The sequence below is a fragment of the Carcharhinus amblyrhynchos genome, chromosome 8, assembly GCF_965287045.1.
Source record: "Carcharhinus amblyrhynchos chromosome 8, sCarAmb.v2.hapA, whole genome shotgun sequence".
NCBI classification, from domain to species: Eukaryota; Metazoa; Chordata; class Chondrichthyes; order Carcharhiniformes; family Carcharhinidae; genus Carcharhinus; species Carcharhinus amblyrhynchos.
The window spans coordinates 71,217,196-71,238,325 of record NC_137331.1 but is presented as its reverse complement, the minus strand read 5'-3'; the positions used below and the strand labels follow the sequence as shown (position 1 = coordinate 71,238,325).

General features: G+C 41.1%; 1 protein-coding gene and 1 pseudogene across 1 annotated transcript in view; one reads left to right on the top strand and one right to left on the bottom strand.

Moving 5' to 3' along the window:
* Positions 1-21,130, top strand: part of LOC145347037 (chloride channel protein C-like) — an 86,821-nt gene that overhangs the window by 21,062 nt on the left and 44,629 nt on the right. The window contains exons 7-11 of the mRNA XM_080194941.1: positions 1,321-1,515; positions 5,787-5,875; positions 11,331-11,470; positions 12,363-12,534; positions 16,725-16,896. Of these exons, the coding sequence (XP_080051067.1) occupies positions 1,321-1,515; positions 5,787-5,875; positions 11,331-11,470; positions 12,363-12,534; positions 16,725-16,896 (768 nt within the window). The remainder of the gene's footprint in view (positions 1-1,320; positions 1,516-5,786; positions 5,876-11,330; positions 11,471-12,362; positions 12,535-16,724; positions 16,897-21,130) is intronic.
* LOC145346919 (protein CDV3 homolog) lies at positions 7,266-11,308 on the bottom strand (annotated as a pseudogene).

Below are 21,130 nucleotides of genomic sequence, written 5' to 3'. Positions count from 1 at the left end.
GCTGTTTTTATTTCAAACAGAGAGACTGAAGTTCACTATGGAATCAAGCAGCATGCCAGCAAGTTATCTATTTCACACAGAGGGTAGATATTGTTCTATTTGCAGAAGACCTTTAAAGAGTGTCGGCTCTTTTACTACCGCTGGCTGAACTGAGAGTGCTGCTGAAGAGAGCACTGAAATACTGCTCCTGCTTGAAAAGGACTAACAACCAAATCCTGCTTGCAGCTAGACAGGCACCAGGCATTGGGAAATCAGTGTGAAACACATGGGAGGAGGAGAACTGGTTCATTGATATATTCTGAATTGCAAGTGCAGATCACTAGTAGCGCCAGTGGGAAATACTCTGGCTTTCTTACTGGCATGGGCACTTAGTCCCAACTCGGCAAAATTGCAGCCATTGCCTTTCTATTTCAGGCAGTTCTGTACAGTTCACTGATATTTCTAACGCAGTTCAACAATTGACTCATGAGAAACTTTTTCTGCATTTCATTTAATATCTCAGCTCAAGGCAATCTTTTTATGACTGCCATAGCAACTGTGTCCATCTACTTAAAATCTATATTTTTCTTCCAATTTTCATTGATTGGTTATTCTAAAACTTGGAGTTCTATCTATCTGTCATAAATAATCAAAAACATGTTACTTAAAATTCTGAAGCGTTTCAGTGAAAACTGAATTTTTTTAAAGAAATGTATGCTGGGGAATTCCTTGTTTAGCAGCCAATTCTCCTGATTGACTGCTGTAACTCACCAGTTGGACACCCCAGATTAGCTGATAAATTGGGTTTCTGCTGGAGCTGAGCCAGCTGATTAGGAGAGCCCCAAAGAAATTAATGGCAGCAACCTTTTCTTCAAAAACGTTCTCTTGATTTTTTTAAGAATTTTTTTTCCCTCCTTTCTCTTCTTCACTAAGGTGCTGATTCTCTTCTGGTTTCCCAAACACTAGTCAGCTGGTCAGTTTTCATCCAAGTACCATGCTAAACGTGGGGTTCCAGACACTGATGTCCTTGGATTATGGAGGGAACACTATTCAGTTGGAGTTAGGGGATTGTAAATCTGGTTTATTTGCCCAGCCTAGTTGAGCGATGCCGAGGTCAATTAGGACACCTGTGACATCAACTGGAGTGAGATTTATCTAACTCAGCACTGATCGGGGTTGAAGGTGACCTGGTCCATTTAGTTAAGCTTCATCTTTGCTTTATCAACGGAGTTATCTTTTGAGTATCTTTTTTATATGTTGGAATGCTGCCTGTGGTTCTGAAAGGGCGAAAGGTTCTCAGTTTTGAAATATTGTTCTTCTTTTTGATTTCTGTTCATCCAGGTTAAATACTTGCTTGACATGAATGTTTTGGTCTTCATTCCAACGATTATCCTGGGAATAATAGGAGGTCTGCTGGGAGCATTGTTCATCTCCATGAACATGAGAGTCAACAAATTTCGAACAAAATTCTTTAACTTAATTAAACATGCTATTGTGCAAAAAGTATGCAAGCTCATGGAGGCAATCCTGATTCTGGTGAGTTCTCTGTGATTTTACTGCTGAACATAGGTTATTCTATTAGTTTATTGTCCCCAAACCTATATTCACTTGTGTCCGTCCTCCTGTTTGATTTCTGCTCTTTCGCACCATCTTCTGGTGCACTGCTCCATTTCGTGGCGCTGATATCTGCACCTGCAGCATAAACTCTGATACAAGTTATCGCTGTACCACTGAGCTGTCATTCATAGTAATTGTACATAGAAATAGATCATCAGAAAAATCAAGTATCATACCCAAATCGAGTTTGTGCACATGTGTGTGAATGCATGTTGGAAAAATCTAAAATTTTAAATGAAGGATTAAAGATCTATACTATCTGAAAAACATGAGGTAATGAAATTAAGGCCTGGATATGGGTGAGGATTTTGGGCAAAAAGTCTGACTTCCCTTACATACTTTAGAAATTTAACTCCACAGTGCCTGTCTTTTCACCTTGACAGGTTTACTACCCAAAAGTCAGTCTGACTGACTGGTTTGGCTGCCAATCAGACAGCGAGGTCTTTGTACTGGAGGAGGAATTTAGGGGTCCACTAACAAATTGCAAAGCACTCAACCTTCTCCCTGAATCTGTCCTTGTCAATGTTGCTAGGCTTCTGAGGCTGGGCAAACCCAGTTGGCCAATGTTAAACCTGCAAAACATGGTAAATCAGAAGCTGTCATTCTCACATTCAGACTTCCAAATTACCAACCCGTTTCCTGGGTGGGGGTTCTTTATTTGCAACTACTCCTGCATCTGTGAAACTCAGACCCGGGTGGGTTGGAGCCAGCTAGGAGTTTTGAGTTAACAATTTTAAAAATATTAACAGCTGCCCTGATCTGACTGTTTTAGGGGTTAAACTGCACCTTTACATATCCTCAAACATAACCCTAAAATTTCTGAAATATGCTAATTATACAACATATTTCAGAAATTACATTGCGTGCTTTTTTTGTAGAGGTGCTAAAACTGTAAACTCTGAAAGCAGTGATCCTTTATTTGAAGTAAGGCACAAGTTGAATTCCCTATACAGCAAAGCAGCAGTCCTTTAAATCTACTGCTGTGTCAAATATCCCATTGATACATCAATGCATTCCCTTCACAGCAAGCAATCTCTGCATGGAACACATGAATAGTAATTTCCAAGGTAAGATCTATTGTGCAGTTCTCAGTAACTGTGTGCAATTACTAATGATAAGATTGCAAATCTATGCAGTCCTGATTAGATGGGATAGCTCACTAGGAAAATAAATGCATAGTAGAAATCCTTACAAATGATTGTGACATCCTTACTGTGCCAGTGTGTATGTGGTTCCAAGAGTAGGTCAGATGGTGGGACTTCTGTGGCAGGTAACTTACCTCCTGACTCCCTAAAGCCTGTCCACAATCTACAAATTACAAGTCAGGAATATGATGGGATACTGTCCTGGGTGAGTGCGGAAATACAATACCATCCAGGACAAAGCAGCTCGCTTGCTTGGCACCAATCCACAACCTTAAACATTCACTCCCTCCACCACCATTGCGGAGTGGCAGCAGTGTGTACCATCTACACTACATGGTGCATTGTTGCAACTCACCAAGGCGGCTTTGATAGCTCCTTCCAAATCCACAACCCCTACCATCTAGAAAAACAATGTTAGCTGATATATGGAAACACCACAATCTACAAGTTCCTCTGCAAGCCACTCACCATCCTGACTTGGAACTATATTGTCGTTCCCTCAATGTCACTGGGGAAAAATCCTGGAAGTCCCTTCCTGACAGCACTAAGGGTGCAATTACACCACATGGAATGCCGTGGTTCATGAAAGAACCTCACCACTATCTTTTCGAGAGCAGGTAGGGTTGGGCAACAAATACTGCCCGAGCCAGTGACACCCACATCTTGTGAAAAAATATGAAAAAATGTCTCCTGTTCATGTTGCAAGCAAAGAGCTCCGACTGGGATTTTCCAGCCCACAAAGCAGCTTTTCCTGTGGTGGGTCAGTGGCTGCCGGCGGGATCTTCCAGTCTTGCCAAAGTCTAAAAGAATGATCTTACCAAAAAAATTCTAAGTCCAGGATGGGTGGGAAAATGGGTGAGTTACAGATCCATTTTTTGGGTGAGTTCAAATCTGTTATCCACTCAGTTCCTGAAAAATCAGCAGAAATTGTTCCTGGTCTGTAGAAGGACAGGGTGGAACTTAAGTCACTGAACACTGGCTGAGAGCAACAGAGGGCATCATTGCGCATGTGCAGGTTTCTATAGCAGAGACCTGTCAGTCAGCCTCTGCTGTTACGAGTCAGGCTCCCAGCCTAAAACACAGCAAACACCCAACAGCTACCACTGGGCCCATGGCCCCACCTGCCCAGACCAATCCGCCCTTCTCTCCACAAGCCCCTCATGTTCAGCTGCCCGAACCCCACCCCCCACGATTGGCTGCTTGACACTCCCCATGGCCATCTCCCTCCCCCATAGATCCCAATGCAGAGTGACAGCGGCAGTGGGTCCCCCTCCCTCCCCATACTGATCTCAATGCAGTGCCCCCCTGTTCCCTCTGACCAGTCGCTCCCAGTCTGCTCCTCCCTCCCCCCAGTAGGCTGTACCCCACTTCAGACCCTGCCCTTGGTACTGCCCATGTCTGGTGGGCAGTGCCAGGGTGCCAGGCTGGCATTGCCAGGCTAGCATTGCCCAAGGAGTGTCCATCTTTTGCCTGCGACATTCCTGGGGAGCCTCAATAATTTCTGATTCTACTGGCAAGGCCATCATGATTGGCCCAGTTGCTGGAGGCCAGCTGTGATCCTTGCCAGAAAGAACCTCTCCCGGAAAGGTCACACAGGCAAGTGAGCCCACATGATTCCATCCCAGATTTATTAAATCAATGTACAAACAGTTTTAAATATATTTAAATAATTTCTGGCATGGGGCTGACCTCACCAGGTATCTGGTGCCAGCAAGATTATGAGAGGTGAGAAATCAGGCATGAACCTGATTTCTCGGCTCTTGCTTGTGTTTACCAGTTTGCCCCACTCATCAGCTGGCAGGGTGCAATGTAAGATCATCCTCCATGGCCAGTTCATCCCTCGCCCACCCTGCCGTCAACAAACCTGCCAAAGGGGTCTGCTTCAGCCAGACTGGAAGATCCTGCCTGCAAAAGGGACTGGAAAATCCCATGACTTTAACAAAAATAATCTCCATTTAGCCTCAGGCCTGGCACAGGCTGTTTCCTGGATTAATGAGCACCCATCTCTGTACAGTTTTGGTAACTAGTTAGCAATGTTCTTTAGTAACGGAACATATGAACATAGAACACCGGAATTAGGGGCTGAACGCCGGAATTAGGCCAGAACAGATAAATTTTTGAATGCTAAACGAATTAAGGGTTATGGTGAGCGGGCAGGTTAGTGGAGCTGAGTCCATGAAAAGATGAGCCATGATCTTATTGAATGGCGGAGCAGGCTCGAGGGGCCAGATGGCCTACTCCTGCTCCTAGTTCTCATGTTCTAGGCAAATTCAGTCCTTTGAGCCTGCTCTGCCATTCAATCAGATCATGGCTGATCTCTCCCTGGTCTCAAATCCACCTCCCCACCTGTTCCCCACACATCCTTATCCCTTTTTAAAATTAGAAATATATCTATCACGCGCAACGATTCAAACTCTACTGCTCTATGGGGCAGGGAGTTCCACAAATTCACCACCCTCTGCGAGAAGTAGTTCCTCCTCATTTCAGTGTTAAATCTACCTACATGAAAGAACCTCTTAACCTATACTTGAGACCTCTGGTTTTAGATTACTCCAGGAGAGGAAACATTTGGTCCACATTTACTTTATCAATCACTTTTAAAATTTTATATACCTCAATCAGATCCCCTCTCAGGCTTCTAAACTCCAGCAAGTACAAGCCCAATGGCTGGAATCCAGTTTATATCAAATTGTAAAAATCTCTGTCTCAATCGAGACACAGAAAATTACATAGCTGAACTAACAAATACAAATAACTTAAAACTGAAAGATATCTCTGACAGAATCAGGAAAATTGAACAAAAATGTCATGGTTATTTCTTTGAAGTTTGAGGATTTTAATTGGACAGCAGAGCTTTATTAAGGACTGTCTTTTTAACATGCTTTTAAAGCTCACATATAAAAACACTCAGAAGTTCTACCATTGGTAGCTTTATTTTTCTTATGTAACTTTTACATTAATATTTTTCCAGTAAAGATACCTGAAATTGGAAGAAAAGATTAATCACTTGTAAACTTGGTCTCTCATGAATACTCTATTTTTCAGTTAATCACTATTACAGTTACTGTCTATGTGCCTTCCTTCTTCCCATGCACATCGGTCTCTGGCCACATACACAGTGAACAAGAAAACAGGTAAGAACACTTTTTTTTCTCTTTGCAACTTTCCATCTTCTCTCCACTCTTGAAACTTTTAGTTCCTTGATGGTATTTCCTCGGAATTGTTACTACATCCAAGTGGCCATTATTTATGTGAGATTTGACAGTGAATGCTGGCTGGACTTACACTTTGTAGGGCCCTGTGCTCACCTTCATTTTTGTATCGTTCCCCCTCCCCTCCGCAATGACATCATAACCCACCCCAATGACATTGCATCCCATCACCAATGATGTCACACCCCCAATGATGTCACACTCTGCCCCCAGTCACACCGCATCCCATCCCAATGACATCACAGCCTGTCCTCAATTATGCCACACCCCTAATGATGTCACACTGCGTCACTACATCAATGACGTCATTTCAAATGCTAAATTGTCATTGGTCTTACTTTAGAAAATGTTCATCCCCTCAACAATTAATGGAAGTTGTCTACTCAGATCAGTATTTTACACTTGATAAATGTGATGATGTAATCATATATACGTTGTTTAAAAAGCTTCCTAAGCTGTAATTTGTGTTGGTAGGCACTCACACATGTGTAAAAATTCAAGCCAGGCTACAATATAAGATGAAAAATCAAACAGGGTTTTGAAAACATTTTATACTGTGTTAAAAATGTAAAATCTCCAAATTCAAATTCTATTATTTCTCACTTTAAATATAATTATTTAAATATTCTTTTCTATGGCAAAAGTACTATGATCCTTAACTTTTAGAGGATGTTTGTTAAAGAGGAGAGTCCAATTCTGCAAAGACATATTATTTGGAATGATTGGACCCAGCACTTTGTATTCACACAGTGTTAAGGCATATCACAGTGTTTAGATATCAATAGCATTAGAAAGCACAAGATGAGGAAAACTCAGAATAAAGTTGATGATAAATTTAAAATCAGGTCTCACTTGGTGGGATGAAGAGGGTCAGTTGGACCCTGCCCTCTTTGATTGGGATCCTGCTCACCCCTTCCTTCATAAGCCAGTGTTGGTTGATAGAAGTGGCCATGAACTGGTCTGGGAGCTCGTCACCTTTGAAAGGCTCAACATTCAAATAGAAAGCAGGACTACAAACAATTGGAAATCTTAATGGCTGCAGTTCTAATCTTTACCCAGAAACATTGCTCCAAGAGTGACTGACACTCTTTATCAGCAATCCTTTATCAGTTCCAGTCCATAGTAGATTATAACAGTTATTATGCTTTAAGCTTAAAATTCCCATGAAAGCTTGCAGATGCCTCATATGCTTGCAGAAGTCTATACCAGATCAATTAAAAATGTTTCTGGTGTTGTGAGGTGAAAACAGATAGGTTTCATGTAGGTTAGTTACCTAGGCTGGAATGCAGAGCCGTAAAATAGGCACCAACATTTACTGTTCCCCAAGAACAAACTTACCAAGTTCTAGCTGAATGGACTGACTTTTAGAACTATCCTCTCTGGCTCTGTTTTTATATTTCACCATCTCAAAGGCCTTTTCCATTTCTTTATCTTTTCTGGTTTCTACAAGCTTTGCAAAGGCTTGTAGGGCTGGAACTACATCATTGCAAATCTCTGGTTGTTCTTGTGATTGTGTTCTTATCACAATACCCAATCTGGCTGCAGAAGGCTGATAAGCACTAGGGTGGTTTGATTCTGGGGTTTCTGCAAACACAACGACAAGTGCTGGTGCTGGATTAATCTTGTCCCAGGGCCTGACTTGTTTCCTTCTCTACACCCGATGCTCTCCACCATCTTCACCCTGATTGTCTTTGATTCTTCTCATCATCTTTTTTCTCTCTTTGACCACTGATTTGTAAGAAATTGATTTTCAAGCCACCGTAATCAACTTCTGGGTGGTTTTGGCCAGCTCCCGATCCCTCCTGCTCCACCCTGTCCCCCTGAGTCACTAAGTCAAGATGGCTGAGTGTTTCTGGCTTCAACTCAGCCCTGGCTCTCTGGTCAATGAGCCACTCCAGGTCAACTCCCTTTTGTTCAAGTCAAACTCTTTCCATTTTTCATCCTCCCTGACCCATTCCTGTTGGGAATCTTCACACTTGCTCTTTACCACCTGTTCTTTCTCCTTCTTCACTTTCTTGGCCACTCTGGGGTCTGATACCAGTGCAGCTTCAGCAGAAGTCACTGCTGCCAACATGAGACAGCAGTGGCAGCAGTGGTGGCGGGCAGGGGTGGGTCTGGGGCCAGGGCAAGGGCCGGGGCGGGGGCTTCAATCGACACTATGGCTTTGACCAGCCCGGTGGGAGGCACCGCCTTAGCCACTTTGGTTTTGTCTTCTACTTCTTGTCTCTTTTGGCAAAGAAATCATTGAGGCTCTTGTCAACCTGCTCAGCCGTGCTGGGCTGGGAGTTGGAAGGGCTGAAGCCAGACACTTATGGCCATCTTGGCTTGGTGGGTCAGGGAGACATGGTGGTGCACGAGGGACTGGGAACTGGCCAGAGCATTCCAGAGCAGGCTGGACAGGGACATGGAAACCAGGGATGGCATTGGCAATGGATGGCCCATACCTTTTTTCTGCCTGGGTTGCTGGAATTGCCTCTTTAAATCTTGCTGGAAGTTGCATCATCCAGCTTCTCATGTTGCCAGTTCATACTGTGATCCAATCTAATTGAGTCCTGCACTCTAAGGGGCTTTGACTAATCAGAGTTAGATGTTGCTCTGCATTGTCTACTGATAGGATAATTTGTATTTCTTATGCCTGTCAGCAAATGCAGAGCTATAAGACTGATTGATGCACACACAATCAGAGGCCAGTGTGGAGCCCTCCTATTGTGGAGCCCTGTGCCTATACACCATATATTTCGTTGTAAGTCTGCCTCTGCTGTGACCTGAACTATATGGTTCAAAACTGATTCTTTTACCTCTGAACCAAGTGAGAGCCCCAGGTAGTGCATTTTTAATGCACAATATCCTTCATTCAGCTTCCATTGATATGATCGAAATTACTTTGGCTGACTACCACCAAAATATTAACCACCAGAGCCCTTTCCTCCTCACTGTTCATTCAGTGGTGTCCTATTTGATTCTTAGCTGAGTTTCCATTCAGTATATTTTAATTTGATCACCTCACATTATTCTAAATTCCAATGGGTATAGGTCCATGCTGCTCAACCGCTCCTTATAAGCTAACCCCTTTATCCCAGGAATCAGTCACATGAACCTTCTCTGAAATGCTTCAAATGCAATGTGGTGGTGAGGTGAAGCTGGCTGCCATCAGCATACATGTGGCAATTGGAAACTTATCTCTAAACTCTGTGGCCTGGGGCTTGGCTCCTCCATCTGTGATTGGATCCTAGACTTCCTAACCCATAAACTGTATGTAATCAGTTAGGATAGGTAATGACACCTCCTCCATGATTATCTCAACACCAGTGACCTCAAGGTTGTATCCTCAGCCCCTTACTATACTCCTTATACACTTATGACTGTGTGGTGAAATTCCATTCCAACTCCATTTTCAAGTTTGCTGATGATACCACTATAGTGGATCAGATTTCAAACAATGATGAGATGGAGTACAGGAAAGAGATAGAGAATCTGATGAAATTACAATAATATCTCCCTCAATGTCAGTAAAATGAAAGGTAGTCATCGACTTTAGGGAATGCAGTGGAGAACATGCCTCTGTCTGCATCAAAGGCAATGAAGTGGAAATGGTCGAGAACTTCAAGTTTCTAAGTGTCCAGATCACCAACAACCTGTCCTGGTCAAGCAGTTAAGAAAGCCCACCAATGCCTCTACTTTCTCAGAAGGCTCAGGAAATTTTAGCATGCACATTGTGACTCTCACCAATTTTTGCAGATGCACCACAGAGAGCATACTTTCCAGCCGTATCACAACTTGGTATGGCTCCTATTCTGGCCAAGACCGCAAGAAACTGCAAAAGGTTGTGAATGTAGTCCAGTCCATCACACAAATCAACCTCCCAACCATTGATTTTTGTCAACACTTCCCACTGCCTCAGAAAAAGCAGGCACCATAATCAAGTACCCCTGTCATCCTGGACATACTCTCTTTGACCTTCATCTGTCAGGAAGAAGATATAAAAGTCTGACAACACGTACCAACCAACTCAAGAACAGCTTCTTCCCAGCTGCCATCAGACTTTTGAATGGTCCAATCATATATTAAGTTGATCTTTCACCCTACCTTTAAATGTAATACTATATTTTGCACCCTCTCCTTTCCTTGTTGCCTTTGTACTGTATGAACCTTATGTTTTGTCTGTACAGCATGTAAGAAACAATACTTTACATTGTATCCCAATATGTGTGACAATAATAAATCAAGGTGCAGGAAGGAATGCCATTACAGATTATGCTCTGGCTCTGAATGCATAGTTAAAAATGACCTAAGTGACTGCTCGTCTTTTACTAGCTTCAAAGATTTCCTCAAAGTGTACTTCTTCAAACATTTTCTCCTCATTCCTTCTCAGTGTCTAGTCCTCTTCCGCTTGCTAAATTAAAGAATTGATTTAAATTCAAGTTGTACCTACTAATCTTAAGTGAAAGAATTACTATATTAATGGCTCCACAACTCTTAGTCAATATTTCAAGTTGCAATATGACCTCTGCTACTAGAATGGTTTCCTGTGGACCAATATGTGGGGGCAAATTTATGAAGTCTGTTACCAGAGGAAATTAAACATTTATGTGTCACTTGAGAGTTGAGTTCAAGCCTGGCTTACTCAAAGTTTGAAGGTAATTTGCTGTATTGTTATATTTGTAAATGATTGGAAGTGAGTACAGGGTGAGTACTACTGAGTTAGAAAATTGGATGAATTAGCCTGAACTCTGTTTGTCTTTTAAGGGACTTTTACTATTTATTGGATTTCAATAACTTCATGCCAGTTTTAAAATAAATCTGTTCACAATGAACTTATGCTATTTTCTCAGTTTTTATAAACTTGAAGAGAAGGAGACCATAGCGATAAAGATACTTCTTGGAGGCGCATGTCAAAAATTACCAGTATAAATATGCGGTCCCTTCACATCAACATAAATAAATTAAATCAAAATATTCTTAATTAGAAAGTGAATCATGAATATTGATAATTTGTTTGAGTTTATGCTGCAAATGACACATGTGTGAGTACGTAAGTGCTTGGACATTTTCACAGTTGAATTCTTTTTTGAGATACAAATAAATGAATAGGGAACGGACTATAAATTGCTCTCATTTAAGTGTCCAAAATACATATCCGTTCTAAAATGTTATGAATTACTATAACAGAGTTGTCAGTTCAATACTGATTGTGGAATTCATAGCACATGAGAGGAACTTATACTTAGTTCTGAGCCCCCTCATTTTTGTGGTAAGTTTCATTTTCAATCACCAGTTAGCCAGTATTATAAATTTCTTTTTATCTTTCCCCTGTTTAATAGTTATTGTACTTACCATGAGAAACTTAATTGACATTTTTCTCTCAATGGTTAACTAGATCATTTTACTACAACATCTCAACAGAACTTACTCACCTATTGGGTAAGACAGAACATTTTAACTCATACAACTGTCCACTAGGAACAACCTGGATTGGACCCGATGGTGTAAAGCATTCAAATCACACTTACAATCAAGGTAATGATGGAAGAAACTTTCCTGGAATTTTGGAGGGGATAGATATTCAGTTCAGTGACAGTGAACTGAGTGGGGAATATTGCATCATATATAGAGCTTTTTAGATGGTGGAGATGTTTTTAGGGATCAGGAAGTGAGAGACTTGTCTTTGGATACTAAATCATTATGAGTACATAGAGTGTTTTCAGGACAGTTTCTTACGTTCTAGAGCTAACTAGAATGTGAATAGGCGTGAATGGCTGGGGAATTCTGGCAATTTTCTTTTATTTTCAAAGTAGTTTTGATTGTTTACATGTTTTTGGTTTAATAAGAAATTTCCCCCTCTTTCTGCCTCCCTCTCCAGTTTTTGATATTTCTTTTAAGACCTAGGCTGATACTTCCAAACTCCGTACTGACAGAGTGCAGCATTTTGAGGTGAGGCCTTAAAGAAAGGTCAGCAACAGCTCGCTAAGGTGGACATAAAAGATCCCACAAGACTATTCAAAGATGAGAAGGGAGTTTTGTCCAGTGTTTTGGCCAATGTTTATCCCTTAAACAATCCCATCAAAATCACATAATTCTAGTCATTCACCTCATTGCTGTTTATGGGATCCTGCTGTGCACAAATTGGCTGAAGTCTTTCCCTATGTTACAACAGTAATTACACTTTAAAAATACTTCATTACTTGAAAATCAAAGGAGCTCACCCTTGAAACATCAACTTTGTTTTTCTCTCCACAGATAGTACCTGACTTGTTGAGTATTTACAGCACTTCCTGTTTTTATTGTGCTTATTAAGTTCAATTATATTAAAGCCATTAGATAAATATAAGTTACTCTTGTTGTTTTATTTTAGATTTTAGTATTTTGCCTTTGTCTTTCTCAACTATTGTGCTGTTGTGTCTGCCTTTAGCTGCTGTACTTCTGATTGAAAATGGCTATAATGGAATTGTATATCTCTTCAGAAGAGGGACACATGAAGAATTTGGATATGCTGCTCTCTTCACAGCCCTTATTATTTACTACCTATTTTCTTGTTGGACAGCTGGTACTGCTATGGCATGTGGACTTGTCATACCAATGCTGTAAGAAGTCATTTTACTCCTGTTAATCTTTACTAGGGATATGCTTTCCAGCACACTGTCTAATAAGGCCAACAAATAATTGATTGAGCAACCTACATTTTTGAGTTATTACTTTGTTGTCAGTAAAAACTCAACTCTTCCAACTGCCTGAAACATAAACTAATCAAAAACTCTTCCGCCCATTTCCTAACTCACACTAAGTCCCATTCACCTAATACTGCTGTGTTGTCTATCCTACTTTGGTTTCCAGTTAAGCAAAAGTCTCACCTTGTTTTTAGATCCTTTCACAGCCTTACTTCTCTGGTTCTACAACCCCCTGTTATACCTTGCACTCCTCTAATTCCTATTCAGCATCTCTGATTTTAATTGTTCCACCGGTGGCAACCACGTCTTTAACTACTGAGGCCCAAAACTCTGGAATTCCATCCATAAACTTCTCAGCTTTTCTCCCTCCCCTGTAAACCCTCTACAAGACAATTTTTGACCAACCTTGTGACTGTCTGCTCTAATCCATCATGTGGCTTTGTGTCAAATTTTATTGGGTACCACCCTTGTCAAGTTCTGGGATTTTTTACATTATTAAAGCAGCTATAGAAAATGCAACCTGTTATTGCTGCTCATGTTGTTGTTAAAATAGTGCAGGTTGGAAAATCTGATACAGCCTGTCCTTACTTGTGTCAATCTGATACAGCCTGTCTTTACCTGTGTCAATTCCTGATACAGCCTGTTTTTACCTGTGTCAATCTGATACAGCCTGCCTTTACCTGTGTCAATCCCTGATACAGCCAGCCTGCCTTTAGTTGTGTCAATCATTAATGCAGTCTGTCTTTACCTGTGTCAATTTCTGATACAGCCTGTCTTTATCTACATCAATATATGACACATCCTTTATGAGCCTGCATTAATTTCTGATAAAACTTATCTTTACCTTTGTCGATCTTGATACAATTTGAAATTACCTGTATCAATTTCTTCTAATGTCTTCCTGCACCCATGGCAATCTCTGATACAGCCTGTCTTTACCTGTATCAATATCTAATACAGTCTTTATTTAGCTGCATCAATTGCTGATACCGCCTGTCTGGACCTGTGTCATTCTCTGCTACAACCTGTCTTTACTTGTATCAATCTTTGATTCAGCTGGTGCACATCCTCTCTCAATCTCTGATACAGCCTGTTTTTAGCTACATCAATTTCTAATCTAGCCTGTCTTTACATTTTACAGTTCTTGAAGTATGTTGTGGTGTGTTTTCCTAAACCCTCAGTTTCTGGATCCAATCTTTCTTGAACTGTATCAGTTTCTGATCCTGCATCAGCCAATGTCTACTGTGTTGGGTTCCACATAAAATGAAAAGAAATTCAGAACTTTATTCTCTTGCCAATTAAAAAAAAACTTTAATCTGAACCAAATAAGTTGGCTGCTAAAAGTCACATGACCACAGAGTTAGCCCTATGTTCTGGGAGCTACCACCAGGCATTACAAGAACAAAATAATTCCTCATTTAGCCTGTGGAATCTCAGACCTGATTGTACAGCCCCCTTAACAAAAGTGGTGGAAGTGCAGACAAACTGGCTCTCTAACCTAAACTACCACAAAAGAGAGAGATCGGAACTCATTATATCAGAACAGAGTTAATACTAATCTTGTCTTCCCCATTAGCTGGGACAATGAAATTCTGACCAGAAGCATAGAAACTAATTGTTAAGCTATTCATATGACTTAAGCTTATTCCCTTTTGGACAGTTTTAAGATTATGGCTGGGATATTACTGGCTTGCCCCGCCTATCGATGGTCAGAGCAGGCTAGTAAAATCTTGCAAAAGCTGAGAAATCAGGAACACGTGCAATTTCTTGGCTGTTGTGATTTTACAAGAGTTGCATTTTTGGCAAGATCAAACTCTTGCTGATGGAACCAATAGACACTGAGGGCAAGGGGGGTTGCCCCCTGGGCAGTGCCAACCTGACAGTGCATCCTGGCACTGGGTAATGCCCTCTGGGCACCTTGGCACTGCCCACTGGCCAGTGCCAGGGGACCTATGGGGACAAGACCCAAAGGGATCAGGGCCTGGAAGGGAAGAGGGACCTGCAGCCAATTCTGCAACATGATTGATTGGGGGGAGGGTGGACCCACTGCCATTCTGCAATCGGATTAGATCTGAGGGAGGGGGCATGATCAGCCTGGGTGTGGGGGGGGTGCGGTGGTGGAGGCTGGATCTCAGGTGATGTGTGGTTTATGATCAGCTGCAGGCCCCTGTTATTGCGGTGGGGGGAGATCTTGTGAGGCTATCTGAAACAGCAGGGGACTTGACAGCCCTCTTTCTATCTGTCAGACTCTGCTGTTGCAATTGTGCATGTGTAGAATCAGAGGTCCCTGTGCAGACTGGTTTGCAAAGTAAGCCTAGCCCACTGCCTGCAGCAGCTAGAGACAGTCTAGCCCGTATTTTTGATACTTAAGCGCATACGATTGGGCGTGAAAACGCGCCCAAAAAATGGATCAAGAACTCTTCCATTTTAATGCTAGCTATACACTTAGAATCAATCTTGTAAAATTCTGCCCTACGTCTTTAGCCCCACAAGCCTAACATCCAAGTTGTGAACTACCAAGAAGTAGACCTCCAGACAGAACAGCAGTCTGCTCCTCGAAGCCTGTCCCTGCTGGAAGATTCCATGTAGAACTGATTCAGTGTCTATGTACCTACTTTACCTTGTGGTACTGGCATCAACTGTAAAGCAAACTCTACAACTTCTATCTTCAACTAGCTGAACCTGTGTTCTGGCTTGAAATAATTCCACATTGGACCCCTGACTCAGGAAATTATTTGTACGAATATTAATTTCTGTGATTCTTGTGATATTACTATCCATGGTTATAGAACTCTTTTTCCTATTCTCCCTTTACCATGTATGTGTGGTGGAGTGGGAAGTTGCTAACACTCTTCCCCTGATTTTGATTGTGAAACAAACTAATCTTCTGAATTAATCATAATGTGAGTTTGCTGGAGGTTATTTGTAAGTTGGATCCAGAAACTGAGGGTTTAGGAAAACACACAACCACATACTTCAAAAAAGTCAAAACATCCCCTGCTCACGGACAGGTGCTGAGAAGAAATCTGTGCAGTTTACCTGTCTCACTCCTATCTGTAACACATCATTGATGCATCTTCTCTGTAGCTATGTCAATCTCTGATACAGTCTGTCTTTACTTGTATCAATAAGCCTGTCTTTACCTCTGTCAATCACTGCTGGAGCCTGTCTTTACCTTTGTCAATCTAATATAACCAGGCTTTGCCTGTGTCAGTTTATGATACAGTTTATATTAATCTATGTCAATCTGACATAGTCTGTCTCCTGTGTCAATCTGATATAGCCTATCTTTATCTGTGTCCGAATCTGGTATTGTTTGTTTTCTCCTGTGAGGAAATCTGAGGTAGGTAAAACAGTGGCTCAATGGTTAGCACTGCTGCCTCACAGCGCCAGGGACCCAGGTTTAATTCCAACCTTGGGTGACTGTCTGTGTGGAGTTTGCACATTATCCCCATGTTTGCATGGGGTTCCGTCGGGTACTCTGGTTTCCTCCCATACTCCAAATATGTGCAGATTGGGTTATTTGGCCCTGCTATATTTCCCCTTAATGTCAGAAGGATTAGCAGGATAAATGCATGGGGTTATGGGGATAGGATCTGGATGGCTTTGTTGTCAATGTAGGCCTGATGGGCCAAAGGGCCTCCTTCTGCACTGCAGGCATTCTATGAAATACCTAGGGCAATTGTTAGAATATTTATCCTCTTGCCTACACTCTGTTCCTTTGGATAATAGTTTCAGTAAGAGTTGCCTAAACAGCAGCAGAGGGGCATTATATTGAGTTACAAGATTGATTATCTAGGGAATGCTTGCTGTCAGGCCTCTGCTGTGTGACTCGATAAGAAATCCATGGACCATATTCATTTCCTTCCTCTGAGGGAATATTTCACATTTGAACCCCCCTGTTGTTCGTCCAGTAAGTTTCCACATGGGAAATTAGGAAGACATTAGGTTTTTCACTTTTCATTCTTAATCTTTAAGATTTGAAAATCTTCACCAGCAAAATGTAACTGGGGACCTATAGAAGTTGAGATCTGAAATGAAATTGATTTTTTTTCAAAGGAAAATCTATATGAAATGTCCTAGAACTGATTATCTTTCTCCATTAGGTACACTGGAGCATTGTATGGCAGGATAATTGGTCTCATAATGGTGTCGATTTTTGGTATCCAAACTGACAAGTATGAAGCCTGGATAGACCCTGGCCTTTTTGCAGTAATTGGAGCCGCCTCATATTTCTGTGGTGTTTCCAGACTGACAATCTCTCTCACTGCCATCATGGTAAGAAATGTTCATTAAATACAATGGCTGAAACTCTACTACCTCGCCCACCCAGAATTGGAGCGGGTGAGGCCCAACAACGGAAATCTCTGCTGACCTTGGGTGGGAATTTCTGGTCTCGCATGAGCAAGGCTGTAAAATCCCCTCCAATACGTTTGCCAGTAGTTGCTTTGTTTTTGATTTTTACATCGCTAGCCAGATATAGATACCTTAGACAACACCAACTATATTTCGCTCTTCTTTGATATTGGGTCAGATTTCCCTCTAGTTCCGCTTCTGATCTCTATCTGACTGTCTTGTTCTTCTGTCCTGCCCCTATTCACGTTCTCCTTTATCTGGAGTTCTGCTGGCTTCAATCCTCGAAAAAACACTGTGCCTCCTTTGCTCACAAAAGAATAGACCAGTTTCATAGCATACAGATTTCTGCGACTGCCTCATGGCTATTCCCTGATTCACTTGTGTAAAATGGAGAGCAGGGCAATGACAATCTTCTCAGGCTGCAGAGCAGAAGTGACAAGAAATTGAAAACTGGAAGGGGTGAGTGGCCAAATATAGACAGGGATAGCGAATTGAGATTTAGGGAGGAATATAGCACTAGCTGCACAAGAGCAAAAGAAGAGGGTGAAAGAGAATGCTGATGGGGCAAGAAAAGAAACAAGAAACAAAATGCATCTAGAGCACGTGTGTTGCTGACTGAAAAAAAATCAAAAACATGCAAAGGAAACAAAACGGTGTCCAGATTATAGTCTGAAATTGTTGAGCCACATATTGAGCTCAGAAAGCTGTAACCAAAAGATGAGGTGATGATCCACATCTCACTGTAACAAGTGCAACAAGCCAAGGACAAAAGTGTTAGTGTGAGAACAAGGTGAAGAATTAAAATCACCACCACTGGAGTCTTGGGGTCATGCTTTCAGACCCTGCAATAATAATGTTTCATTTTTGCCAGGAAGCGTCAGAAAACATTTCATCACACCAAGTGTAGCGGAAATCTAGATCTCTCTCCACCAAAAATCTGTTAAGATTAGGTCAATTGAAAGTGTCAAAACTGAGATTGGTAGTAGGATATTAAGGATTATGGAATCAATAAGATGGAGTCAAGATATGAATCAGCGTTATCTGACCTCATAGATGCAATGGTCAGTTTCCTTACCATTGTTTTTCTTAGGAAACTGCTAAAACCAGGAATACTTGGTAGAGGTACACTGTCCTTTGTAAGAGATGGTGACCCCTGGCTACTGCCTCCCTGTGCTGAAAATTAGAACTCAGGTGACTAGGTGCTTGAAACTACATCCCTGTAGGGTGCTTGTCAGTATAGAACTAGAATGAGACATTGTGGACTGGCCTTGATCAACTTTCAAGTGTTAGAGATAGCAAAGGTCAGTATGATCTGAGGACTGCTGTGCACCTACTGCTGCTGATTTTTCCATCAAAGTGGCATCCATGCTAGTATGGGCTCTATTTTCTGGGTTTACAGCATGGAAACAGGCCCTTTGGTCCAACTTGTCTGTACCGTCCAGTAACCTGCCTTAACAGCTCTCTGCTACTGGAGAAGACTTTAACCAGCAGTTTTGTGAAGCCAAGGAATCAGCAAGGAAAATTATAATGGGTCTAATTTATGAGTGGAAGATTTTTATACTATTTTAATTTATATGGTTACACCTGTAAACAGATACATATTTCAATGGAATTGTTCCTAAAGTTAAAAATTGAACCCCAATCCATTTTCTTTTCTGGAAGTGGAGGTTAGATTTAGGGAAACTGTAGCTGAAATTCCTTGAAATTCATTAGCTATTAGATATTTGTAAGTTAAACAATTTGTTGCAATTTTTTGAAGTTTAGAAGTACAATTCTGATTAAATGGGTTAATGTGACATCCACCTTAAGAAAATAATGAACATTCTAAATGAAGCAGCAAAACAGCTTAATTCAGATAAAGGCAGAAACAATGATTCTGCCATGCCAAAAATGAGTTTATGAAAGGGAAGTCATGCGTAACAAGACAGGGTTTATTGAACTTTTTGATCCAGAGATCATTTGTTAAGACACCTCACAAAAGATTTCTATACTTAAGCCTGTTGTAAAATGGATAAACAATAGGGAATGATCAATAATATTCATTCTAATTGGTTAATGACCAATTAAATAACATATCATTCTGTTAATCTATAAAACAACATTAATAAAATACATTGCAGCTAAGAATGGAGTGCAACTTGAAATAACCTGAACAGAAATAACATTTGTATATTGCTGAAAAAAAAACACATGTTGAAGCTTTTCATTTGACACTCACCAGGACATTCACAAGAATACCAAATGTATACCAATTTATACTTCATGAGAAAAGAATGATGATTAGTTGGCAAGTAGACTTTGATTGGTAGAGGTGTTGCCACGGAGAATGCACCAGTTTTGTTTAAGTTCAAACCAGACAGGTTGACGGATTGATCAGGCACTGTCCTGAGGAATGAACCAGAGATTAGATGTCACTTACTTTGTTGAGTTGAAATAGGTGCAGTTATGCACATGTTCTGTCCGTCTGTAAAGAACAAGGCTCTGTATTAATATATGTAGCTTCTTGCACATGTAAGTGAGCCACACTGTGAGCCCAGCTGATAATCTTAAATTGGTCGTAGGTATATTTCTTAGCACAATCAGGTTTGGATAGTAAATGTTGTCCATTGTATTATTACGCCTAATGTTAGACACTGTTGCCAAAATTTTGCTCCCATTCACGCTGTTGGGATCTTAAGGTCCCACCAACGACGCACTACCACCATTGGTTTCCTGGTGGTAATGCATTTAACGGGAGGTGCCATTGACAATGACAGTACTACGAGATCCCTTCGTCAGGAAGTGCACACTGCCTCCTGCTACTGCAAAACACGCTGTGGAGTGGGAGAAAAATCCTGCTCTAAGTTTTGAATTTTGCAAGTGCGGGCTGGCTTGATATCAGGATTAACCTGAGTTGAAGAAGTGTCCAGTCTATTCTCAGTTTTTTTCTTTTGAAGCCTGTGATAAAGTTTGGGTATTACCTTTGGCAATGGGCCAGCCAAAAAGACATGAATAAATCTTAATCAGCTATAAACTACAAGTAGGAGACAATTAGACACCTGAAATGCCAATAGAAAAGCAAAGTTAAAGCCAGCTGTTTGCTTAAAAAATTGCTTTTAAGATTGTATGTTACAGAGTGATGGAAGGCCAATTTTGTAGGAAGAAACTCCAAGCATTGTGGCTAGGTTTCATTTTCATAAATTTTCACCCTCTGATTCTGCCATGGTTTTGCTATTCTTGTCATCAAGTTGCATTGATCGGTGGAAACTGGGTGGGCGGGCATAGTAAATTTCCCATGAAAATTACCAGCTGAGGTCTAGCTCTCTCCCACAAATTCCTCTTTTAATTTGCGCTACCGATACTTTTAAATATGTAACTTGACTCTGATTACATCATTGTGCCTAATGCATATTTTATCAGCCAATGTAAACTAAAATGGGGCAAGTTGTAAAATAGGTAGTCGAAATGATTGAATCAGTAGCCCTGCTGCCAGGTTAGGTTAAAATTACCTTTTAGGTGTCTGTCTGCCGTGAGGGGAGGGAACAGGGCAGACAGCTTGGTAAGAAGAGAAAGGATTCTTGGTGTAACAGTGCTCTGATTTGTGAGTTTCTAATAGAGGTGTGAAAACATTGAATTCCATGATTTGCAATTGGTTCCTGGATGTGCTTTTTTTTCTCTCTGGCTTTCTATTTCTTTATCTCTCTTTGCCTGAGAAACTTTCAAATCAGTTTTAAAAAGAGCTCAAATTAGGACGAGGAAAGATTGCGCAGATGACCAGTGGAGAAGATGGCCCAAATATTGTAGAGGTTGTCTGATTTTAATTGTATTGATTTCATTGAAATTAAAATTTGACGGATTCTATGACTGACAAATTATCTGCCCTGCAGAGATGATGTAAAGAATTCCCATCATCTTTATCCCTGACTTGCTCTCTGGCTTACTTTCAGTCTTGCTGAGCACAGCATGTTTTAGATAATTTGAATAAAGCAAAACATACACCAAGTATAGAAGTATCAGATTGTGTCATATTTGAATCTGAGATATTTTCCCAAACAGAAAATCTCAATATAAACTTTACCTGAATAATGTTTTCTTACTCTCTGCCAATGTTCCATCACCCCACATTGTCCTTACACCGTCACCAATGGCAGAAAATAGCAGGAGACTTCCTTACTGA